The sequence below is a fragment of the Microcebus murinus genome, chromosome 1, assembly GCF_040939455.1.
Source record: "Microcebus murinus isolate Inina chromosome 1, M.murinus_Inina_mat1.0, whole genome shotgun sequence".
NCBI lineage: Eukaryota > Metazoa > Chordata > Mammalia > Primates > Cheirogaleidae > Microcebus > Microcebus murinus.
This window is the reverse complement of record NC_134104.1, coordinates 133,942,294-133,968,508: the sequence shown is the minus strand read 5'-3', so window position 1 is coordinate 133,968,508 and position 26,215 is coordinate 133,942,294. Positions and strand designations below refer to the sequence as shown.

The 26,215-nt window shown below is 42.0% G+C and overlaps 1 protein-coding gene across 6 annotated transcripts in view; it reads right to left on the bottom strand.

Annotated features, from left to right (window-relative positions):
- RARB (retinoic acid receptor beta) overlaps positions 1–26,215 on the bottom strand; it is a 702,725-nt gene that overhangs the window by 85,388 nt on the left and 591,122 nt on the right. For all 6 annotated transcript variants that reach the window (XM_076005783.1, XM_012786193.2, XM_076005786.1 and 3 more), the window contains one exon: positions 12,523–12,664. In XM_076005783.1, the coding sequence (XP_075861898.1) occupies positions 12,523–12,664 (142 nt within the window). The remainder of the gene's footprint in view (positions 1–12,522; positions 12,665–26,215) is intronic.

Below are 26,215 nucleotides of genomic sequence, written 5' to 3'. Positions count from 1 at the left end.
GGCTTGATTTATATTCCTACCAGCCACATGTGAGAGTTCCAGTTGCTTCATAGTTTACCAATGCCTGCTACTGTCAGTCCTTTTAATATCAGTCATTCTGCTAAAGTAAAGCACCATGTTTCAATCTGATGGATGCAGCTCTATTTTTAAAGAACACAAAGTCACACAGAAGGTACCACTTGGAAGAACAAAAAGGGGCTTTTAACTCTCTAGACCTGGACACCATTATTATCCTGAGGCATGTGGGGAAGGCCATCTCCAGGGATTGCTGCTGGCCCCAGGAGCCAGGAGGAAGCTCTGATGTCCCTTCTTGCAATGACTCACGTGCTGGTGCATCCAACAGGGCGGGGGTGGGGGTACATTCTGAGCCTGCATATTTGCAGAGTTCTGAGAGCTCAAAGTCCAAGGGCACCACAGCCAAGTTTCCACTCCGTTTAAAATTACGCAAGAGCCTTGTCAGGACGCAGAGTGGGAATCCTTCACTCATTACATTTTGCACTTGATTCTCTCCCTGTCCTCACTGAATCCCCTGAGTCGACAGAGTTTACTAGAAGCAACTTTGATCTTTTCCTTTGGAGGGGCTATATCATGACGGACTCCTAAATGGCTCCACTTTGAAATGCCACCGAAATTCCTTAATTTTATTTTAAGATTTAAACAATGTTGCTGAATCAAAATACTGTTTAGAAGTCAGACCAAGTGACATTATAACCATCCCCTGCCCCTCAAAAAAAAAAAAAAAAGCAAAGAAAAATGGGGCACCTGCATTTTTCAATATCAATAAAACATTTTTGTCCTAAAATCATTTTTAAAATAAAATAGACATTTTTCAAAAGTCATGAAGGTATTTTACACTGGTAAAATGAACCGTTGGAACAATCAAGAGGGTATTTGGGACAAAAACATTCCTTCTCTTGAGGAAATAGGGTGTTTGCTTTCCTTGGTCCCAGTACTAAAAGATGCCTGTCTTCATTAATCTAGTTCATCAGATAATTGCTCAACTCTTTGTTTTCCTGCTGTAAAGGGAGAAGGATGAAAGAAATAACCAGTGATAGTTAATATTTTGTGATGGCAGAGGGAGAAGAGACAAGCTTTAAGTGCTCAATACCACTCCAAGAAGAGCAAATTCCAGACCATACTCTACACGTGGATTTATTGAGTGATTTAGGTAGCCACCCTCTAGAGAATTACTGTCACTGGGAGAAGGTACTTAAAGGGCCGTGTTCATCGCCCCAGAACACAGGGACTGCGGGAGAATTTCGGGTTGCTATTTTCACAGAGACATTTGTTTCCAAACAAAGGGCTCTCTGCCAGCTATTTTAGAAGCACTTGCATATTTATTCAGCCAACTCTCTGTGCTGGGGATTGTCTTTGGGCACTGAGGTTTTATCAATGTCTATTTAAAGCAGGATGAAAAATACCTCAAGATGAAAACACAGAGTATTTCCAATTTAGAATGTGAAATGCTTCCCTTTTCTTATAGGGTTGATATCTGGTGTCTCTCTCTCTCTCTCTTTTCTTCTTTCCTGCTCTGAAATTGCCACCTGTCTCACAATCTTTGGTGTCTCTTAGTTTAATTGGTGCTGTTTTCTTTTTACTGGTACATAAAATAATAGTGCATCTTTAATTACAGATTGAATGAAATATTTGTGCATGTACACATACACAGTTTTCAGAGAAAGCAAATCTTCTCTGTTAGGCCTATTTACAAGGTCCATCTGGTTATATCCAACATGGAACAAACAATGTCAGGACATCATATCACGAAAGGGGTAACATGCTATTATTCAGACGGTACAAAGTAGGAAAGGAGGCAAAGTAGAAAAGGTAAAAATGGGCTTACTATAGCAATGGGACCTAAAGGTTTCTTGAGCTTGTATCTCTAATTCTTGGAAAGATCAGACAAAAGTTCCAGAATCTCCAAGTCCTCAAGTACCCATTGCTTCCAATCCATTCTGGAAATCTCTGTTAAGTACAAGGCATCAGGCTCGCAATTGAGGACCCACATGAAAATCAAACTCTGTGCTTGTCCTCAAGTCAGTACAGGGAGCTGCCGTGTGGTGGGTTCTCTCTCGACACAACACACACACTCACAACCAAGTTCGACTCTGAAAGTCATCCCAACAGAGGTGCCATTAACATGTCGCATTGTGGAGAGGTGACAGTAACCCACATGTGCTCTCTGTTAGACAAGTGTGTTGTGTCTGTGTGTGTGCATCTGTGTGTACCTGTGTGCGCACGCTCATTTAGGAGGGAGGTGGCTTCAAGGAGGAACAGGGAAGGAGAGCAGGGGAAGGGAAGGGTGTTGCAGGCAGAGAAAATAGCAGGCACACCCTGAGGCCGCTACATCACGTGATGGGACACCAAGTGGTTAGTGATGGCTAGTTACATGGCACATTTTTGGGGAATGTGACAAGAGATCAGTGTCAGGGCATGCTGGGGCAGCTGTGCAGGGCTCTCTGCCCCCACAGATGCATTTGGAGTTGATTCTCTAAGTGACGAAGGGTCATGAATTCCAACACGGGATCGTTTGGCTCAGAGCTGAAACTTCGCTTCTGGTCCCATCTACCCATCACTTCCCTCTGTGGATGTGGACCTGAGCCCCTAAGGACAAATCTGGAACATAAGAGTACTTCTTGTTTTGAGAAAATGGACCACTGGGCCGGAAAGAGCACTAGCTGTTCTGTGCAGTCACTAAGGCCCACTGATGAACAAATATGCTATTCTTTGTTGGCCAGGATGCCTCAGGATCATAGCAGGAAGAACAGGAGCTAACACTTAGCTAAGTACTGTTTTTAGCAACTGACATATGTTAATTCATTTCCTCCTCACAATAGCCACATGAAGTGGGCACTATTCTTCTCTTCGTGTTACAGACGAGTAACCTGAGGCACACACGTGTTCAGTGACCTGCCCAAGATCACACAGAGCCAAGCAAGTTGGGGGGCTGGGGTTTGAATCCAGGCTGCCCCTGGAACTCATGCTTTAACCATAACACTGCCCGGCCACTCTTCAGGAGGTGCAGTACATGGGACAACCTGAGGGGTCCCCATAGCTATCCTGCTCCCTCCATCAGTTCATCTGGTTGCTTCAAATCCCACTGTGACAGATTCACCTATTTTCTATTTACTGAACTTCTGTTTTATCAGGACAGAGCTAAACCCCGAGGATCCAAGAAAAGCAAGACCTCACTCCCCATACGCAAGTTGTGCACTATTCAGGACATAAGGAAGGGCTGGGGGTGGGGTGGGGTGGGGCGTGCAGTGGCAGGGGAGGGCCGTGGGCTCATGACCAGCAACTAAGGCAAGAAGGGGCTGAGCCCCAGACTCCGTTTCTACTCCTGTTAAGGTACTAGAACAGTGGACCTGCCAACATATAAAACCAGTGTTTCTCAAACTTCAGTCCTCTCTGTATGGCCTTCATGATCCTGCACACATCCTAGGCCACTATACTCTTTATGATTTCTGAGTCAATTGATTTTTTTTTCTTTTTTGCTTAAGTAAAATTTAGAGGAAAATTTTATATTACTAATATAAAGGGAAAATTAGTATCATTTGCCATAAATAGAAAGGTAGGGTAAAAAATAAACAGAGTTTTCAGGGCAACTGCCATTTTTTTTTTTAAATAAAGTTTGACTGGAACAAAGCCATGCTCAATGGTGAAGCACTCACAGTGTAATAGAGCAGTTGCCACAAGCACTGAGCCATCCACAAAAGCTAAAATATTTACTGTCTGGCCATTTAAGAAACAGTTTACAGACCTCTGAAATAAATATAGTCCCAGCTAGGTATCGTTGCCTGTCTTCTCTCTGTTAAAAAGAGAGACTAGCAAAGGTTTGGAAGGTATTAATTAAGGATGTACTGGCATCAAACTTAGATTTTTCTCATTGGTAATGAAAAGACTGATTGAATATTGAAAAGGGTAGAACTTTTTCATTATATGATTTGATCACTATCCATGCCAAATTCATTATTCCCTTAAGTTATGCTTCATAGCACTACGTATAGAGTTTACATTCAGGGAAATACTGCGTTATACTAGTATATATATCAAATCAAATCACACATGTAATGATGGAATATTTGATCTGGGAGCAAGTATGGGTGAAGACCCTGAGAACCTTGTAGCCTTAAATGCATGCAAGAAGTCCACTGTTCTAGAAGCAAAGCATAGTTGAAAGGACGCTGGGGACTGGAATTAAGACCTGCGGGTGTAAACCAGCTGTGACGTTAGGCCGGTCTCTTACCCTCTTTGAATCTCAGGAAACTGAGAATCAGAATGCTATTGCTGTCCCACCTGCCACATGGGGTGACCCGAAGTCACAGGAGACGGTGCTGGTGGCAAAGTACCTTGTGGCCATTAAGGATCATGGTATCATTGATGTCTTCCTCTCACGTGGCTGACTGCCAACAGTCTTGTTATAAGAGGCCAGAGGGTGGATTGGATCTGGCTGGGAGAAGGGACATGATGGATTCAGAGAAAGGGCAGGCCACAGGGTCCCAAATAAAGCAGGAGGAGAGATGAAGGTTCCAAATGAATGAAGAAAGGATGATGCTGGGAAGGAGGGGAGACTTTGCTTCCGCGGCGACTGGCTCTTGGTTCAGTACTACCTGTGAGACCCACTGGCCCCACCTTGAGCTGACTGACGCAAGGAGCAGCTGGGCGTCCCTTCTAACACCCCAGTTTGGTTTTCTCCGTGGAGTTGGGTTCCACGACACTGGGATACTCTCCCATTCTCTGATTACACAAGTCTCGGCATCTCTGGGTGAACGAGCCATCTGCCTCTCCGTTTGCAGTAGCCAAGGTAGGCGGGTATTTATTTTAGAAACTACGCTCGCAAGCTTTATTTTTAATGCTGGGGTGTAATATTTGGGGCTGTACATCTACACTGTGGCGTTATAAACAATTCAAAACAAACACAGCCTCTATACTCTTCACTTTCCTCCTGAAGTATAATCAAGGCGGTAGCTATAATAAAACACAGCTGTGGCGGCAGCAACAGCAGCACCAACCCGAGTCACCCCCAGAAGGAAGAATCTGATAGAACCGCTGTCGTCTGCTTAGCGCGCCCTGTGGGCCGAGCACGATGCTAAACGCACTACCCTCGTGAGGTCCAATCCACAAACCAATCCTGCAAGGTTGATGTGACAGCCTCCATGCCGTGGGGTAGCTCATTCCACTTGAAGCAAAAGTATGCAACGTGCCCAAGTTGAGACAGCTGCGTAGCAGTCCCCAACCATTTTGGCATCGGGGACCCGTCTCATGGAAGACGGTGTTTCCACAGATTGGGGGTGGTGGGGTGGGAGGGAGGCAGACCCCAGGCGGTGATGTGGGGCCCTGTCTTCCTGACAGGCCACAGGCCGGATGGGTACCAGGCCACGGCCCAGGGGTTGGGGACCCCAAAGCTAGAGGGCGTGGGCAGATTTGAACCTGGCTCAGGCTAACTTCAAAGCCCTTTGTTCTTTCCCCTGCTCTGTTCTGCTGTGTAATGGAAATTTCTCATTTTTCTGAGGTGAGAATGTACCGAGTGTCCCTCCTCCAGGAGACAGGCAGTGGGGAGAAATGTGTTAGTAAAGCTGAAGGAATTTTAATACTTCCTTCGCAGTGTGAGTGTTAATGGGCTCTGAGTCCCACAGTGGCACTGACATCACTGGGCTGCTGGTGCCCAAACGGAATTTGTTTTTTTGTTTTTTTAATCTCCAGGACAGATGCAGCAAATATTAACACTTGGCAAGTAGAAAAAGGCAGGTTTTTATTTTCCAGCTTCTAGGACATTTTTTTTATACAAAAATATGAGGTTTCTAACCTTTGGCTTCCTTCTGGGGGCCTCTTTGGGGATTTGTGTGCCATGGAGCGAGTGGAGAAGGTGGGGGTTAATGGTAGTCTCCGTTGAGCAGAACAAAATGATCACAATGAACCTTGGAAACGTAGTAACAGGCTGGGATGTAACATGGGAACAAATGAAGAAATAAACTAAAATTAGAAAGACATTAAGTGCCCTGATGATGATTTTTATGTAATTTCCCAAGTACACAGGGCAACCTACAATATGAATTTCCTTGTTATTAAGCCAGTAAAATCCAGCAGTAGAACCAATGAGCACATCAATATAATTTGTGCACCAGCAAAGGTGATTTTAACTGAGGTTAAGTGCCTTTAGTCCAAAAGGTTTGTTTTAATGTAAGTTTAACACTAAAGGGGAAATGAGAGAAACGCAGAACAACAAAATTCTCCCGTGGAAGTATCTAAGTGTCCGAACAAAGCACATTCATTCCACCCAATCGACCCATGGGGACGTTCCTGTCTAAAGTATAAATCGGAATTTAGAGACTTTATGAAAAGCTGTTTTTAAGCTCAATATGCCCCAAATGAGAAGGTGTCAATGAGTGCTTAGGGACTCTTAAATTTGGAGATTATTCAATTGCTCTATTCTACAAATACACTTACAAAACTGTCATAGGAAAAAAAAATGCTGTGAAATAAACCTTAAACAGCATTCTCAAACAAGAGCAAAGACAGGTTTTGCCCACCACTCAAGGGCATGGGCCACATAAACATAACCTCGAGGAGTAATACAAAGAGGTCCCCTGTGTGCGAATTAATGGCAAGTGGTTTTCAGAAAGCAGAGAAGAAACAGAATGAGTGTGGTAGCCACAGTACCTTCCAGAGTGTCTTTGTTACAGACATGGGGTGAAAGGCATCCAAAGTGGGAGACCAGAGTGCCACAGGAACCTAGCCAAATGTTGGAGGTATCCAGGGCCCACCATTGTCCCTTCATCATAGCAACAAGTCCTGATTCTGGCCTAATTCGTGTCTTCCCTTTTCCTTTTGGCCTGCAAACCCCTGTACCCGACCTATCCCTGGTTCCCCTTCTTTTGCCAGTGAGCACCTTGATAACCAAGGTTTCATGAAGGTGACCCAGACCTCACCACCTATCCATCTCGGCCTCCCCATCTTAACTGGGCTCTTGCCACACACGGTCACACATGATGCCTGCACAGCTCAACATTTTTCACGTCAAAAGCATTAGATACAAAGGTGGGGAGCCTGCAGTCTCGGGGCCACGTGTGGCCTTTTGGATCCCTGAGTGCAGCCTTTTGACTGAATCCAAATTTTACAGAACAAATCCTTTTAATAACTGGATCTGAGAAGATCTAATATCTTCTAGGGGAGGGAACAGGGAAGAGGAAGCAGTCTGTGGAAACACTGTTGTCTAAACAGGATTAAAAGCATCAATTCTCATGACATGCCTGGGCTGTTCGTCAATATCAATGTTTTTCTTACCTGGGTATGAAACACAAGCTCAAAGAAGCTGAATAACTTGTTCTGGGTCTGTAGCAGACAAGTGAATGACTATGACTTGAACAGATACACACCCAGAATTGTTTTGTGCCTGACAATGTTTCTGGAAGTGAAGCCAGGGACAAGCTGGGTTTGGCTGTCTTTCAAAACCGGCCACATTTAAGCACTTGACCACTCTGACTGCACTGAGCGAGGCATCGTGCTAAGTTCTGGAGCTACAAGGTGAGAAAGACCTGATGCTTGCCCTCTAGGAGTTTAGGGTGAAGCCAGGGAGACTCATTGTCCGTGTGAAACTTACACATATGTAAGTTTGTGGGTCATGGAGGCATGTGCAAAGCACTCTGGGAACATAGGGGAAAGCATAAATAACTCTGCTTAGAGTGTGGGAAGAGGCCTTGGGAAGGCTTCAAAGAGAAAATGACATTTTGATAGCTCCTGGGGTTCAACTGAAGGAGAGGAAGGTGGAAGCCTTAGAAAAGCAGAGACATAAGGCTCATGGGTCAGTATGGTCCGGTGTGGCTGGAAGCTGGGGTGTCTTGGTGGGAGGTGACCTGGATGAGATCACAGAGCAGCAGCCATAGTGGCATCCTTGGCTACTGGGAGGCGGGGGTGGGGAGGGATTAAAGCAGAATTGGCAAACTATGGCCTGTGGGTCAGACCTAGCCCTTCACCTGTTTTGGTAAAGTTTTATTGGAACAGAACCACACCTGTTTGTTTATATATTTTCTATGGCTGCTTCTGTGCTATCATGGTAGAGGTGAGTCATGGACACAGAGACCTTATGGCCCACAAAGCCAAAAATATTTTCTAAAATCTCAAATTTTTTTAAAAAAGGGCCAGTTCTTTTAAAAAAAAAAACAGTTTGCTGACCCTGACTTACAGATCTGAACTGTTCATTTGTATTTCTGTAACTCATTCATTCCTACAGTCTCTAAATAGCATTGTCATAAATCTTCTTCCTCATCATGCACAATTAGCTGTGTATCTTTATCCTAAGTTTGGACATCTCTTTCACAATCCCACATGTTATGCCTTTATTTATTGTTTCTCCTTTTTATTTCTTATTTCTTATTTTTATTTGAGGGCTGTGCCACATGCTTTTCTTTGCTGACATTGTTACAAGCCTCCCACCCTACCAGCAGAAACTCATCACTCAACTTTGAATCATTTTGCTTTTTTTGGCTTCTTTCTCCAATTCTTCATAAATTTTTGTACCACTTTTAGAATGCTGCTGAAAATCGATTTTTTTCACTTGCCATTACCACTTTCAAATTCCATGGTCTGACAGATAGCTATTCCTCTACAAAACGACTTCCCCTAGTTCTATAAAGCCCTTGGAAAATATAAGGTATACTCATCAGCATTTACGAAACAGAAAAAAGAAGAAATAATCATACTGTTCTGGTAGGCCATGTTAAAGGATTTCTTTTACTTGTAAATCTTCTTACACATTTAAAATCAAATTTGATCTACAAAAATTAAATTTGCACATGATTTTCTAGGGGGTACATCTCTAATATAGAGCAAGGAGTGTGGTTATTGTTCTATTAACAGGCAATAAAATAAAGTATAAAAAGGAACTAGAAATTTTAAAAGCTGCTTTTTATGGCATGCAGTATATATTTCAGTTTGAATGCAAAGTTTATAATCAAACTACCCAGTTCCAAATCCCAGCATTGCTCCTGTGTTACCTTAAGTTAATTAACTTCTGTGTGCCTCAGTTTCCATATCTGCCCCCAAAAGGGTGGGAGCAGGGAGGGAAGGAAGGAGGGATTATCACTAACCTATCTCATAGGGCTGTTATAAGGAATTGTCCCCACTGGGGACAAAGCATTAAAAGTGGTTAGTGTAGTACCTGGCACACAGAAAACACCTTGTCTAGTTTAGCTATTACTATAATATGACTCTTAGATTTCTCTGGAATGCGCAGGGAACAGCACTATGGGACTTATCCTGGCGGACATGAGGTTGTTTTTTCCTCCTGTCTTTCTGATTCCCACCAAGGAACTCTTCCTCCCATACTCCAGGCCCTCATGGTTTGGGTGGAGGCAACTTCGATCCTGGGGTCTAGAGATGAGACATGATCCAGACCTAGCCAATGACAATATTCTATCCCTAGGCCAAGGCAATGCAGTCACAGAGGGGCACGTGACCCACGTTAGCCAATAAGAATAGGTCCCTGGGCTTTGATGGAATTACTGGGATCTGACAGTCTCTCCCTTTTTGCTGGGTAGACTATTGGCCTGGAGCCATTGGGGGCCATCTTTGTTAGCCAAATGAGGAAATCTCAAGAATGAAGCCAACACAGCAAAAATCAGCTATGAGAGCTGAAGAGAAACAACACCCTCGTGTCCTCAGATCCTGCCTTGTCACTCTGGACTTTTGAGTTACATGTGCTGATTTTTTAGCTTAAGCCGGTTTGAGCTGGGTTTTCTGTCACTTGCAGTGAAAAGGTTCTGACACAGACTAATGAACTGACATGTCCTATGACCAGAATTGAATGTGAATCTTGCTAATCCTGCCATTGCAGGGAAGGTGAGGAGAGGCGGCAGACTTCAACTGTAGTCTCGGGTCTGTCTTTAGCCAGTTGGGCATCGCTGGGCCAACCGTGTCATCTTTCTGGGTCTTAGTGTACTTGTATGTCAAATGAGAGAGGTGAGTGAAAATCAATCTCTATGATCCCTTTTCAGTTCTAACATTCTCTGAGTATCTATTATTCTTGGGTTTGTTTCAGTTGCATATACTGTGGTATAATTGGTTACTGATTCTCATATTTGCCTGCTTCCTTCTGTTTCAACTTTAAAAATATCCTATTAGACTTCCAATCCCTATACTCCAAGTGTTTATTTCTTCCCCTTCAATTTTCTTGGAAGAAAAATATATTTATTTTTGTGTACTTGGACATAACGACCCCATTTTCTTTCCATTTCTATATTTTTAAATCTAATTAAGGTGATAAGTTCCTTGAGGGTTGAAGCTAGAGTTTTCCTGTGGGTGTAAACATTATTTTTTTTAATTGCCAACCAAGCTGCCAGTTTTTACAGAGCAGCAGGATATGGGTTTTAAGTAATGTAAGCAGGAAATGGGTCTCCAGCCCACACAAAATAATGCAAAAGCACTGATTTTCCTCCGAGTCCACATCTGGCTTACTCATTTATAATTTCAGCCTGAACTCGAATTCTCCTGCAGAAATGCAGCATGACATCCACGTCTACAGAACACCAGACCGAAGATGGAGCATTAGGTGATCAACGCGTGAGTCTCACACATGTAAATAATCGGGCTGTTTCAGGTCATCATGCTTTTCTCCTCAGTGGTAGGATCTGGGGCTTGAGGCTAATTAAATATTAGCTCCATATCTCCACACTGATTGATTTCAAGTTATTCAATAGCTCTAACGTTTGGAGAGATCAAAGGAAACTGGATGAAATGTGGTCAAGTAACCCATCATGTGCAGAGAGAGAGTGGCTCAGAGGAAAAAGACACTTCTAAAAGGCATGGCACATGCAGGAGGCTTTCCTGTCTGCTGGTCCGGTCCCTTCTCGTTCATGAAGACTCTAAATATGAACAGGACCCTAATTCCAGAGGCTTTGATGGACACTTCTGGGCAAATATAACAAAATGACCCGGAGGCAGTAGCCTTCCCAGAGTTGGCTGGTTTAGCAATTTAATGATGCCATTAAGGGCCTGATTGCTATTTTTCTAGCCACAGTGCCTGCTTTGTCCTATAGCTGACTCCCTGTAGCTGGCTTGGAGGATAGCTACCAGGGGTGCTTGTGGCTACTTGTTTCCTTGTTCACATACATTAGAGGGGAGGGTACTCATGTTCCAATATCCTACATTTGACTCTTGATTTCCCTCCCAGTGGAGCATTGTGTCATGCTGACACAATGAACCATGACGGCGGCTAGAACATAGAATATGCTTATTGGCTTGAGTCAACTGCACTGATCCTAACTTTGAGGTTTTCCTTGAAGTGTAGAAACTTCAAGGGGTATAAAAGCAAACTGAAATCTGAGTACGGTTAGGAAAGGTGGCAGTACACACCCATTACAATCCCTGAGCACCAGCTCCCAGTAGAGGGCCAGTCTCCCAGCTGAGCACCCTCAGAGCATCGCTGTTGCTTGGCTATAGGGGTTTCCCCTCTTGAGTCTTCTCCCCAGGGACACATTTCCCAGTTCCAAAATCCAAGAGCCCTTGATTCATCACATAATCCCCTCCAACCCCATTGTAGGATCATGGGCTGAGTACCTGGCTCTTTGTCCCATGCTCTCAGAGCAGCGGCCATGTCTCAGGCATCTCTAGGGTGCTTGGACAGCACCGAGCCTAGTGCCTTGTACGCGTGGTAGGCCTTCCCCGAATCCCCAGGGGGGAGTAAATGAAAAATCAGCAATCCCACAGGCTCTTCCCCTGGCACACAATCCTGTCTTCCCTGGCCCTGCTCGTGCCAAGCCATTCTCCTGTTGCTTTCTTGTTCCCTACATTTGAATGCATCAAAGAGCAAATATATAATAAATAATAAAATTGTTGGTAGTGTATATATTCTGTCTATACTAAAGCACATACATTCCAAAACCTTCTTATCAGATGTTTATGGCCCACTAGCCAATTTTTAGTTTATTAAAATATAATCTTTTTGCATTAAGAAAATGTATTACTGTTTGGAAGGAGATGGCTTGGAGGAGAAAAGCTAAGTCAAGGATGGAAAAATGCCAATGCCTTCAATTTCGAAATGTTTCTTCCACACCTGAAGCTATACAATCCTTCCCCCTCTGCAAAAGGGCAAATTATTACTCCTTGTAATATTCATGCCTCTCATCTCATTTTATCCTCACAAATAGAGGCAAAGATCCTTATACCCATGGTCAAGATGGGGAAATGGAGTCACTAATAGCTGAGTGCTTTGCTTGAGTTACTTACAGCTCCGGAATACACAGTGAGTGAGTAACTGTGCTGCAATACAAATCTGCCATCCACGACACCCAACTCCTGCCTTTTCACCAACTGCCACTCAATTTTTATCTGAAAATCTCCACAGTTATTCCATTTTTATGTCATCTCTGTTTACACCTACTGTTGGCAAGATATCATTAGTGTCAAGTCTGAATTCCACACACTGACGTCCTTCATGATTTGATTTTGGAAGCTGAGCAAATCATATTTAGAGATAAGGCAAACAGAGAAAAGTTTTTTTTTTTTTTTTTTTGAGACTCCACTTACATTCTTTGGACATTCCCACTTCAAAGCACTTCTGGAGTCGACAGTACTGGCATCGATTCCTGGTGACTTTATTAATAACACAGTTCTTATCTCGGTGACAAGTGTAAATCATATTCTTCTGAATACTTCTGCGGAAAAACCCCTGCAAGCAAGCAAGATGAGAAAACTAAATAAATCAACAGAGCTCCATGAGAAATCAAAGCCAAGCTTATCAATGCACTGATTGCTCTTTTTGAATAATGAAGTGATGGCAGCAGCAAAGCTAACTTATTTAAATCTTAAAATCCTTGTGAAATATCAATAGCTCTCCCTTTGTTGCAAACCAAAAGGCCCCTTGTAATCAAAACTAGATGCGACCATTAATATGTAGCCAAAGGAAAGTTAATTCCAAGTTGATTCACTTGGAAAACATCAGGCAGAGTTGGGACCCTTCCAAACAGGCTTAGCTTCATAATTGGCTCCCTTGCTGGCCAGAGCAATTTCAGGTGAGCCCACTATCAAGAAAGCCAATACGTCAGGCATTAGATTTGCAGAAGAAATGATTTGCTTCATATAAGAATTAGGTCTTTTTCGAAGGAGTCTTCTCTGAGTTCTTTTATGTTTTTAGCTCCTGTCACATCACTTAAAATATTTAATTTATGAAGTGTTTGGAAAAAAGTTATCCAAAATTGGAAACAAGGCAGAAAAGACTGCCCATTTAATAGCATATTAGAGCTGCACTGACTATCCAATATGGTAGCCACATGTGGCTGTTTAAATAAAAAAATGAATGGAAATTAAATAAAATTAAAAATTAAGTTCCCCAGTTGCATTAGCCACATTTCAAATGCTCAGTAGCCACATCTGGCCAGTAGCTACCATATTAGACAGCACATACATACAATATTTTCATTATTCCAGAAAGTTCTATTGGGCAGTATTATACTGCAGCATTGACTGACAAGCCCATCTAAGAGTCATCTAACATTGTTGAAAAGTGTAACTTGGTTTGACTTACTATTTACTATTGATTGGATCCAGACTCTGTACAGACTGTAGCAGACTGGTAAATTACACAGAATTTTGACTAGTGTAGGTGAAAAGAGTTTCTGCACAGATGAATTATAACCCGAAAGACTACTGTTTTATTGCCTCATAGGGCATTAACCATTTTATTTCTAACTTTGCAATTTTATTCCGGCATTCCTTTTTCCTTCTTTCCTTCCTACTTACCTACTTGGGTATTTTTCTCATATTCTCTTTTGAACCAACTTTGGCATCCTACTGTTCCCCTCATTAATGAGTTAAATAAATCTTTGACATGTGTTTACTGAATATTTCAATGAGGTTTTTAAAAAAACTTTTTGACAATTATATTTTGACTCAAAAAGCAATTTATCGGCTGGGTGTGGTAGTTCACGCCTATAATCCTAGCACTCTGGGAGGCCGAGGCTGGTGGATCGCTCAAGGTCAAGAGTTCGAAACCAGCCTGAGCAAGAGTAAGACCCCGTCTCTACTAAAAATAGAAAGAAATTAATTGGCCAACTAATATATATAGAAAAAAAAATTAGCCGGGCATGGGGGCACATGCCTGTAGTCCCAGCCACTCGGGAGGCTGAGGCAGCAGGATTGGTTGAGCCCAGGAGTTTGAGGTTGCTGTGAGCTAGGCTGACGCCATGGCACACTAGCATTTTTGTGCAACACTAGTGAAATAAGGCAGATGTGGGCCTCTAGGAGCAAGGGTCCCCGACCTCTTTGCCCTGCTCTTTCCTACCATACAGCTTTGCTGGCAACAAACCACTGAGTGAAGCTTGTTGAATACACAGATGAATGACTATTGAGTGGTGACTTAAACCCGCACTAGAAACAATTCTCTTGAATGTAAGAAAAACACCACTAAATGTGCTGAACAGAAAATAAGACTCACCATCTGAGTTCAACTTCCCTTGCAGTACATTAACACTGCAGGAGCCAGAACTGAAAACAATTCTAAGCTAAAGCACATTAGCAAAGAAAGCTCATGTAATGCACATTGTTTAGGATATTTACGTGGGCACCCCAGGATTTTAATGTCTACATAAACATATTTTTACTGGCATGGTTCAACTGTAAGCGCCTGGAAATCTTGTTTAAGGTTGCAAATCCAGTCACATATCCTAGACACACACATTTCCCAAAGAAACACGGTTTAATTTTGTAACTCTGGAGCTACAAATATATATGCTCAGAATCTAAAATAACAGGTTACGAATACACTGAAACCCTCACAGAATCTGTGCAGAGTGGTCACCTCAAAACATATCTTTCCCTGCAAAAAAATACCTACGGGGCTGCTTTTGGCTGCCAGATGTACAAACTCAATTTAAAGAAACCTCCAATGCTCTTCTGCCAATAAACACTGACACAAGGGAAGATACAGTCTTCCCTGCGTGTGTGAAGAAAATTAGGTAGGGGCAAAAGTGACCCCCCTCCATTTATTAAGAGCCAAATATTCAGTTCAGCAAATTCTTCATGGGTGACCATAGAGGAGAGAAAAACAATCTCATGATGCTCAAAGGAAAGAAGAAGAGGGAATTAAAGAACTTTATATGTCACTAATTACCCAGTCAGTGTGGTTCAGTAACAAGGATGGTAGAAACTCAATAGGACTTCTTGGTTTTCCAAATCAGATTTTTGGCTGGATTTCAGGGGAAGGTCTAAGTTTCAGTAAATCATTTCTACCATGGAAGAATACTTGCTGACTAAAATACATGCTGGGAGGTATTTTTATACATGGGTTGGGTACACAGAAATGCCCTCTGAGCCAAAGAGAGGTTTGCATCATACAAGTGCTACTTCTCCTTGGTGGACATTAGACATTGCTACATAAACCTTGCTCCCTTGTAGAACACAGCTTTGAGGACTCAGAATGAGTGTGTGTGTGTGTGTGTGTGTGTGTGTGTGTGTGTGTGTGGTGTGTTGGGATGGGAACATATCCCCATGTCATCCGAATTTTACTTAGTTAATATTTTAACTTGACTCCTCCCTTTATTTTTAACATTATTTAAAATAAAAATTTTTAATCTCTGGCTTCATTGGAAAACCAGTAACAACTTTCAATATTAGAAGGCGCTCATAGAATAAACCAGATAATATAAAAATCAGACGTCATTTAAGTCTCACTGGGTATGGATACTAGGTCTGCTGAAGGCTTGGAGCCCCAGGCCTCCTCCCTCCTTACTGAAAAGGGAGCTGAACAAGTAGTATAGACATATCAGCGCTGACTCAAGACCTTCTCTTTCAGGAATTCAGAGAAAATAAACACGTTTCTCACTATGTGATTCAATGTGATTTAAAGCCACGGACCTGACCCAGCTAAAAGTAGCTGTCTCATACGTTGGGAAGCAAAACTGTAACCCAAAACTTGTCACATGTCAAAATAGGCTTAAGAAGTACTAAGTTCAAGCAGGATAATCCCGAAGCTGATGGATGGGTAGACACGTCAGGGATAATTCTTGAAGACACATCTGGAGGAGGAAAGACTGAAAAGCTGACCATGTAAAGAGGATGAATTTAGTCCCACCTGGAGCAGCAACCTGAGAGGAGAGAGGAGATAAGACACAGGAGGAGAAGAAGGCTGGACCAGGCGTTGAGCCCCTGGGCTGCAGCCTTCTCATTGCTGCTGTGAAGCCTCGAGCGAGTCACAACCCCATGGGGCCAAATGCTCTCCTAAATGAGACCTGGGTAATTTGTTTACAAGGTCCCTTCCAGTTGTAAGTTTTGAGGATTCCAAGTGCATCATCACACCACGGAGTGATGAGTTGGGATGGCTTGAGAATGAGACTGAGGGAGTTTCTGTGGGCAAAAAAAATGGCCAAGGAAGAGGTAGTGTTTGAAAACTAAGGAAAGAGAGATTCCCCACTTGCATGGGCAAGAATGGCATTTTCTTGAGAACAGCATGGAGCTTAAAGGACACCAACAAGAGTGTTCTCAGATGGCATTTACATTTAACTCAGAACTGAGGCATCACAACATCTCTGTGCAGAACCTGATTCAGTACCTGTGCTGGACTAAAGTTGGAACCCTTCAATACTGTCCAAGAGCTTAGGGCTAGAAGTCTTAAGACCTAGTTTTCTGATACCAAGTCTAGAGCTGCCAACACCACAATTTTACGCTTTCATTTTATGGGAACTTTCTTCTCCCAGTAAACCCAGGAAACTTCTGTGAGGTCATCTCAGCCAGGAAGTCTTCTCTGACTGATCTAAGCACATACAAATGCTTCCTCCCCTTGGCAACCTTGGTATTTTGTTTTTCCCTCCATTTTACACCTATTCAGGGATGATATTTAAAGTCTGCTTCAGAGGTTACATGGGTAACATAGGGTAATGCCAGTCTGTAGCCAGTGGTCACAGTCTCAGGGATTCCAACGGGCACATGCATTATATTTCTCCATTAGGGTTTCACAGTGCCACCAAGAATGCGATCCTCCTCACTGGTATCCATGCCTCCCTGACAAAGGACAAGGAAAAGCATGAAGGCTGGCTCCCGGGAACCAGAGACGATAAATTGGTGGGCCTGAGGCGGCCTCCAGGCAGTGTTTCATATGGATTTTCTGGAACCAAGACAGTGTACTTAGATGGGAAGGAGGGAAGACTCAAGACAAAGGCTAATCAACAACTGGTAGGAAAGTATTTCAATTTTTCAACACTTAATAAAATTGTATTGGTCCATGCCAGCTGAATATCCCAGGGCTGGGACAGAACCCAACACATGGTAGATACGCAATAAATAATTGTTGACTGAATGAATGAATGATGAAGTCCTACTATAACAAGAGCCAGGGTAATAGGCTTGGATTTATTATGCCTTAGTTCCTTAAAATATTCTTCATTGGTAAATGTATTCCTTGAGGGTGGTATTATCTGTACTTAGGAAACTGAACAAGTAGATTTCTGTGAAGTTAGTAGAAGACCCACCAATTTGAGTTATAATCAGGTTAGTCAGTCAAGACTTCTGTTGGTTAGCCATGACTTGTGCAGGTTAATGATGACTTTGGTTGTTAATCACAGTTTCTGTTGGCTAATCACGATTTTTGCTAATTAATCTTCTGTTGGTTAAACATGACCTTTATTGCTCAGTCATGACTTTTGTTGGCTAGTTATGACTTTTGTTCCTTAATCATGACTTTTGTTGGTTAATTATGACTTTTGTTGCTAAATCAGGACTTGATTAACCATAATTTCTATTGTTTGTGATAGTCAAAGGCAGTAACACAATTAACACTAATTACCTAGATCAAGAAGATAGATCTGTATTACGAAATGAGTCAAGTATTTTCTAACCATGGATCTTTCAACATTTCTTACTTCATGCTCTTCTACACTTGGTATCAAAGAGCTGGGGTCTGACCAAAAAGAAAAAACACACACTCTTACAGTAAAGAAGGCCATACATATATATATATGAGAGCCATTTGGTTCATGTATTAGCAGTAATTCTGGAAGGCCCATATCTTACTCAGAATACTTCTCTCTCCCCTGAGGGTATAAAGTACCATTGCTCTAAATCATCTCCTATTATCGACTGTGCCAAAACAAGCCTAAAGCAAAAGAAAACTATCTCTTTTATACCTAAATATCCTTCTATACCTAAATATGCAAAATTCATAGTTCTCTTGATGGACTAGTCTTAAATCCCAAATTTATAAAGGACATGGAGAAAAGTGGTTCATCTTCTTCCCTTCTTTGTATTTATTAATAGATAAGGGACTAGGTTGGACCATCTTCCCTCTTCTAGTGCTCTCAAATTGTTGTCTTAGATTTTTTTTCCCCATACACAAAGTGTTTCACCTTCTAGGTTTCAAATGCCATCACATATAAGAATCTCCACCAACACCCAAGGAGGGGATTTTTTTGTTTGTTTGATTAGATACTGGCCTAGACATTAAGAATTAGGCTTTAGTTCGTGCATATGAGGATTTGAACTGTGACTCTACCACTCAAAATCTGTATAATCCTGAGTGATTTAGGCTAAGCCTTAATTTCCTCATCTGTAAAAAAGGGGATTACAAAGTACCTACCTCATGGTATGCAAAATATTAGCACAACACCTGGCCCATAGCAAGTAAATGCCCAGTGAATGATAACTACTGTTATTGACAAAACTTCTCTCCTCAAAGCTTTCTTTTGGGCAATTTCCTATATACATTCTGTGTTTAAAATGAAGATTCCAAAATAGAATGGGACAGTGTTCTGAATCTCTATACAATACAGGCTCTTACGGGGGCAAGAACAACCTCATGACTCCAAAGGCCATCTCTGTATTTACTTATGGATTCATTCACTCAAGGCCCATTGTGTGGAATGGATATAGTCAGCTCTCTTGAGGTACACACAGATGTATAATAAGGTACGGTACCTGTTCTTTCTCAATCTACAATAAACCATGAGCCAGGTGAACACTATGTAAGCCATGCCACCAAGCAGTGTGGTAAGAACTGTAATGGAAGCAAGAAGTGAAAACGTGCCTGGTATAGTGCCTGGCACACATAAAGTATTTAGTGAGCAAATGAAGACCACAAGAATTCAAAGAAGTTAGAAGGGGACTAACACTTAATCGCAGCTCTTATGAAGGTGTAGGGTTTGAATGGCAAGCTTTCCCCCAAGAGGACTATTGTGGGTAAGCAACGGAGGTCAGAGGTAAGGGAGCCAGTGGTCCAGGTCAACAGAGACGGGCATGATGGGATGTGTGTGTGTGTGTAAAGCACAGCTGGAAGAGGGGGTTGATGTGCAGGCTGAGGAAGATCTTGAAGGCCATGCCAAGCATTTACCAGGGAGACACTGCACTCTCCTATGCAGGAGAGGGCTATGGTCAGAATTATAGTCTCCCAAGATTGTTCAGGAAGCTGTGAGTCACTGACTTCATCACACATTAATTTAACACATACTAAAAGTAGATATTGAACTCTGGGTATCTGCACAGATATCTAATACCCTGAGGCTGCCCTTGGGGGTCTGAGCAGGACTGTAGCCTCAAATCCTTGCTCTCTGAAATAACAGTGCAATCAGCTGACTCATATTTAATTGTACAATTGCTTGTGAGAATTCATACTGTGGTGTCTTGAATGGAGGCTGTTTTTTTTTTAACTTTAATAGCCATTTACGTCGGTTTAACACGTGTGGAATGTGTCAAGACTGTTTGAAGAAAGGCACCATGTAAAAACTTTTTCCTTTTTTAAAAAAGTAAAGTTGGCATCATATTTAGTCATAAAAAGTATCGGGTCCGGGGAGATCCACCTGGAAAGCGGCGTGGGAAGCACATCCGTGTGACCTGGGCAACCGCAGAGGTAATTTCTATCCCATGCAAAGTTCAAAAGGGTAAATTTCTCCTGCCAGAGCAGGGGTGGGAAAAAAGAAAGTGAGAAGCAGTACTTAGTCAGTTTTTCCTCAGTCATTAAAAGGAAAAGACTCTAACCTCATCTCAATCAAAGAGCAACCAGGTGGCCATTCCAGGTAGTCATTCCCCCATGCCGTCAGGCCGGGTGCTGTGAAGCGTGACCCCAGGCCAGCGCGGAGCTGCCAAGAATTCCCATTTCCAGCCAGAAGCAAAGATGCTGCCAGTAGGAGATGAGTGTGGAATAATCCCATCACGGCTACTCTGGGAAACATGGTTTTTTAGACCAGGAAACACGTTGCCTTAAACAAACAAAAAACACCCTCTGGCGTGAGTGGAAGTCTATGCGTGACAACGTCTAAGTTATTAATAGCAAAATTTGGGGGGAGAAAGAGAAAAGTGAAGACCTTTTCACCCCACGGAAAGACAATGGGTGAGAGGGAGGGAGAAAGTAGAAAAACAGGCTACTATTTTGATGACAGTGAGTTTCCTTCTGAGCAGGGAGGGTAGGCACGAATGTCATGCAAAGAACACTGAGCAAGTAAAGTTAGGGAAGGGACCGAACTCTGAGCCACAAAAAAAGAAAACAATGCAAAATTCATACTCCAAGCGAGAAAGCTGAGCTTTCCCAGGGGTAAAGGCTCAGCATTATTTATTTGTGTTAAAAAAAATAATAATAAGTAAATAAATCCCCTCTGGGCCATGATCTCTTTGCTGGGGATTTGGTGAAGATGAATGAATGATGAATGGCCACAGTGAAGACTGTGCTCTGATTATTAATAGCCACGGCTCCTATAAGCTCCATTAGGCCACAGCATGTCTTGCCTGCTGTCTTAGAAGATGTTTCTTCGGGCCCTTCACTTGGAACCTGACCATGGATTTTAAGCCTAACTATCTCCCTTTGATCCTTTTGGTCCAGAAGCTTCCTTATTCTTGCCCATGTTAGAAAGGCAAAGTCTGTATTCTGAAAGATGCCTAGAAAGATGGCTCTAAAGAAGGCAGTGCTTACAGATTTAGCAAAAACATCATCTTTGTGCAAACTAATCTTTCTAGAAGAGTTTGATTACATTTTCCTTGACCTTGTCAGGTGAACCCCTGAGAGCTCAACCCCTGTTAGACCCAGAGGCCACAGCTCTCAATTCTTCTAATCCCCAATTAATTAAAATTCCCTGGGAATACCAATGAAAAGGTGGCCCATGTTCTTAACTGAAAACCTGAACTCGCATCACCAGAGATCAAGGTATAAACTTCCAAACTCTGTCATGTCCCAGGAAGGGCACAGGGCCAACATATTCAGTTCACAACATTCTTTATATTAGAGGAACATGATGCAGGGAAGAAATAATAGTAGGTCACATAAACTAGAAACCAACAGTAAGGAGAGATGATTTGTTTGGGTAAGATATATTTTCATTTAGGTGGAAAAATATCTTTTTGTATTCCCAGCATGACCTTGGATAAAAAAATAATTTAAAAAAAATGTAGCAGGTATCGTATGGGGGATTATCATAACCCCCTCCTAATGGGCAGGCAGCAAATCCAGCAGGTTTTGTGACCAATCATCTCAAAACAAAATTTGGGGGGGGGGTAAATTTCATAAGGCAAGTAAACACTGGCTGTTTTCAAAGGTGAAGAGGTATGTTCTGGGCAGGGCTGGCTTCACAGGCCTGTTTCTGTGCAGTTCCATAAGGCCCTACAATTATAGGAGCCCCACACTTGGTTTATTACTCTGCTGTCACTGTCTTGACATTCTAAATAACTTTTGATCAACAGACGAGCATATTCATTTTGCACAGGGTCCTGCAAATTATGTAGCCAGTCCTGGCTCTAGAATATGATCTACAGCAAAAGCATTCAACCTTTTTCCTTCTCCTTCTCAACCTTCTCTCTTCTCCTCGGGTTTACCCGAAGGCTAGTTTTAAGACGGTAGATCAGACAGAATTAAGCCGTCTACCTCACTCACTCTTGTTCCCCCAGGGTTCCTTGGGGTTGCTTCTGAGAAATTCCACTACTTCAACAAGAGCCAGAAAGAAAAACCTTTCAGGAGGTATTTTATGTTTTACTACTGGGCTTTATTTCTCACATGGACATGGGACTCTGAGGGAGACAGTGGAAGTGGGAAGAGTGAGGAGAACACATAGAACATCTTTGGAACTGGATAAAATTTCCTCCCAAATAGCACACATATCTAGGCACAATTTCAAGAAGATCTCCAAAAGCTCATTCATAAATCTCCTAGGTGTCTCTGCCCCTTGGGAGCCACCGAAATAAAGAGTGCATTAAAAAGAAGGTAAAGAAGTTAAAGAAAATGAGCTTGAGTAATTGGTTATCCAAAGAATTTTTGTGCAGCAGGTTAAGTATTATAAATATGATATCTTGGGGACCACTTCACCTCTTGTCAAGAGTTTGAGTTAAGATGTGGTAGGAAGAAAAACTATATAACTGGAAAAAAACAAACTCTAAAATGGAAGATTTCATTGGGCTCCACATGCTTCCTTTAAATCTGGTCTTGAGAATTTACTTTAAACCAACTAAAGACATCTGTTTTCTAAATTACTTGGGTCAATTATTTTGTGCCCTTCCTCAGCGAAACCCATAGTTACCGATTTATTATCAGGATTACTCTAAATATAACAGGGCAACAAGCCAATGAATTTTAAGTTTTTAAATACTCAATTATTTTACTGAGAAAATGCACCAAAATAGCTCCTCAGCTACAGCCCAGGAGTTAGCAGGCCCCAGCTGCTTTGCACATTAATTACTAAGTCTCATCTGGACCCAAATTAAAGATTCTCATCTGTACTGAAAAGGAAAGAAAAAAAAAAAAAAGGTAAGCAGAAGGAAAGCCAAAACATGCTCAAATATACTTAAACTCTTGGCCAAAGATCATGAATTATAAAAGCTCTTTTAGAAGTTTGGTATGCAACATTTCGCCATCAACAAAGCCTGGACTTAGGTCTATCATAACATGCTGGTTGATGGCAATGCACATCACCATGGCAACACTGCATATCGCATAATTCAAAGGCCTTTCAGAGAGCCCAATAATTATGATGTACTTGCATTGCTTTATGATGTTAAGGACCTTATTAATACAGGGGAAAAAAATGCTTGTCTACAACTTGGTGTATTTTTTTCCAAGTTTATTTAATTTTCAGAGCCATTTTGGGATCTTTTCACTGGAATTTTTCTCACTGATACATGGTTGCCTCCTGAATCTGAAGAAAAATAGGAAGACATCATGGAGGATGTGAGGGCAGGAGAAAGGAAGCCAGTCAGGCATTTAAGTCTTCAAGAGTCCAACAACTGGAAAAATAACAGGATTTATTAGATGTAACCTTCTGCTTCTCTTCACCACAGACACTGTTCTGACAGTGCAAAAATCTCACTACGTTTATTGAGAAAATATTGCTTAAGTTCCAGCTCTCAAAATGGATTCTCTCCTTGTATGGAAAAGCCGTGGTGACTCCAGGCGAAGGCATGATAATGATGAGAGAGCATCAGTCTCCAAATACTGAGGTCAGGAGTGGAATGCTCTGAAGCCCCTCAAAGTTGCTTGGGCCTTTGTCACTCTTACCCAGACCCTCCGAACCTAGAGTGTCTCTCTCTTCTCCGTGCTTTGCACATGCCCTATGACTCAAAGTCCCTTTCCCTGCCCTGTCTTTCAGTTCAGGGCTGCTCAAGCTCCAAGATACAGCCACCAAGAGAGGCCAGGCTCCCCCCAGACCCTAACTATCAGCACATGCTGTTGAAACACTACAACAGTGCAATACTAATCTCTGTGGCTCTTTCTTCTTCCAAACAGGAGTCCTTTGTAGGCAGGGATGTGACGATCTTTTTTGTGATGGGGCATATATTACTTTTATAATTAAAAAAATATCATAATATGGATATTCCATGTAGAAGGAAGGGGGGGAGGAAGATCGGCCAAGACACCTAAACTCAATAAATATAAGCACCACCCAAATTCTTTAAGTATAAGAAGAGGGGGGAGAGGATAAAAAAAAAAAAAAAAAACGAAGAGGAAAAAGAAAGTTGTATTTTCAGTGGTAAAACTCTAATATCATAAATTCAGGCAGCCATGCTAACTTAATGATTTATCCCAAACTCCCTTCTTTCTTATTCCAAATTAGCAAAAAATAGGCTCAAATTTCACCCACAGGCTCCCCTTTCTTGATCTTTAAAATTAAAGTAGCTATATTATGTCAGCACGGTGCCAAGATTTGAAATTAAATAGGTCCCCCATGCAAAAGGTAAGGTTCTTTTAAACAACATGAACTTGACTGCAATTAGCACATTATAGCTTCCACCTAAGCACTATGCTATATAAAAATACACTCCTGGAGCTACTGCTGTTTCAAAGACCTTAACTTTTGTACTTTCCAAACCTATTTGGTAAGAGAAAATTTAGCAGAATACATACAATTAATTTTTTAAGTGTTGCTTCTCTGTTTTTCCATTTTGGACCTGACTGTAGTTGATAAAAAGAGGAGCAGCCTTTTGATTACACTAGAGAGAAGGGGGAGAATGGTCCCAGTAATAAAAGAGGTACCTGCCAATTAGTTAGATTGTTCTCCAGTTTTCAATTAAAGGCAGCCTAATGGATGTAGGGGGACCTGTTTTATTTTCCCTGACAGAGTCCTTATTTTTAAACTCTTAGCTTCATTTTCCAAAAATTGCTGGCTTTAGATAGAAGAAACATACATCTTCAGAGAAAAGCTGTACTGTTCTTCCTCTATTTCCTGTATCAAAATTACATTTTTCTCCTTGGTGGCTACTTCCCATCCGGCTTCACAAAGCTTTCTGCTGCCCAGGATGGGCTTGTTAACGGGTGGTGGTCCCTGCTGTTATAACCCACTCCAGAAAACGGGGTGTCAGATCCTGCCCTTCAGGCCAGGAAGACTCATCGGGGAGTTTGGGGCGTGTGTTTCAACCTAATTTTGCTCTCTTCAGATGATCATTCCATGGAACCTCATTTACCCTTCTAATTTTCTCCAGAAGGACAAAGAAGATAACTTAGGAGGGTGTGTTTATTTTGAACTCATCCAAAAGCACTTCAGTCTCTCTCAAGCATCTGCCTGTGTATGGAATTTGGGAACTATTTTCCTTAGATCAAACAGGACTGAACATTTCCTTGGCCATGGTTGGCTTTCTTCATTGGAACACACACGTTTTCAGGATTGGTATTCTTATCCAGAGTTTTCTCAAATGAATAATTAGGAGATGTCCTCCGGCAGGTGTAGGAAAAAGATCTGGGTCTCCATAAATCATGATTAAACTACATTTAACCACCAAAGGACTGAATCACCTTTTGTAAACAGCTTGGCAGTTTTGTTCCCGTGGGACAGTACTGTCCCTGGACTTTGGGATTGGTGGGGACAATTCTCCTTACCGCCCGTAAGAGTTATAGCAGCTGAATAAATCCCTCAGGATCAAACCAATCACTCTCTCAAGGGCTGGAAAATAAGCCATGAATAAGACATTATCCTGGTAATTTTAGCTTTGACGTACTTATAGAGGGCAGACATAATGCATCCTATATTAATTTCTATTTGTTTTCAACATCACCTGAAGTTTACTTGATTCCAACCAAAGACAGCTGCGAGAGACAAGTTAGAACAGAGCATGACACCTTAGCAAGCATTAGAATAGACCCTGTGAAAACACCACGCAGTGACACAAAAGCAAGGCTTTCATCCTGCCAAGAAAACAGAAAGGGCTTTTAGGAGCCCCTCAGAAGGAGATTCGGAATTAATTTGTAATTTCAGGTTTCCAAACGGCTTTTATGAGCCTGCTTACCCAAAGTATTTCAGAACATCATCTCTTTTAATTTTTAATTTTTATCCACGCAGTGCTCCAAAAATATACCGATCTGAATCATTGCCTCTCATCTTGTTATCTTAATGGGGGAAGGATAGAGTATCATGCCGGCCATTCCGCATTAGGTGTCCTCATTTACAGATTGGGGGAAAAAAAAAAAAAAAAAAGTGCCGGACATAAATTATTTAAAATCTATTGTATCAGTGTGTGTTCTGTAAGCATTCACTACCGGCAAAGCAGACAGATTATTTTTCACTTTTAATTGTGTTGATACCTTATCTGCTTTGTTGAAAGCGGAGAGTGGTAGGTGAAACCGCGTCACCCGCTGAGGAACAGAGGAGCAATGGGGTGTATTATTTAAAGCCAAAGTAACCCAGTTAGTGGACGTAACTTTAACACACTGCTAAGGAAGGGAAAACGCGGAGTTGCTATTTATGTCTGTAATGTGCGTCTATTTACTGTGTCAAACGTGAATGAGAGTAGCACAGGACTGAGTTCCTTGAAGAAGCTCTTAGCCGACTGA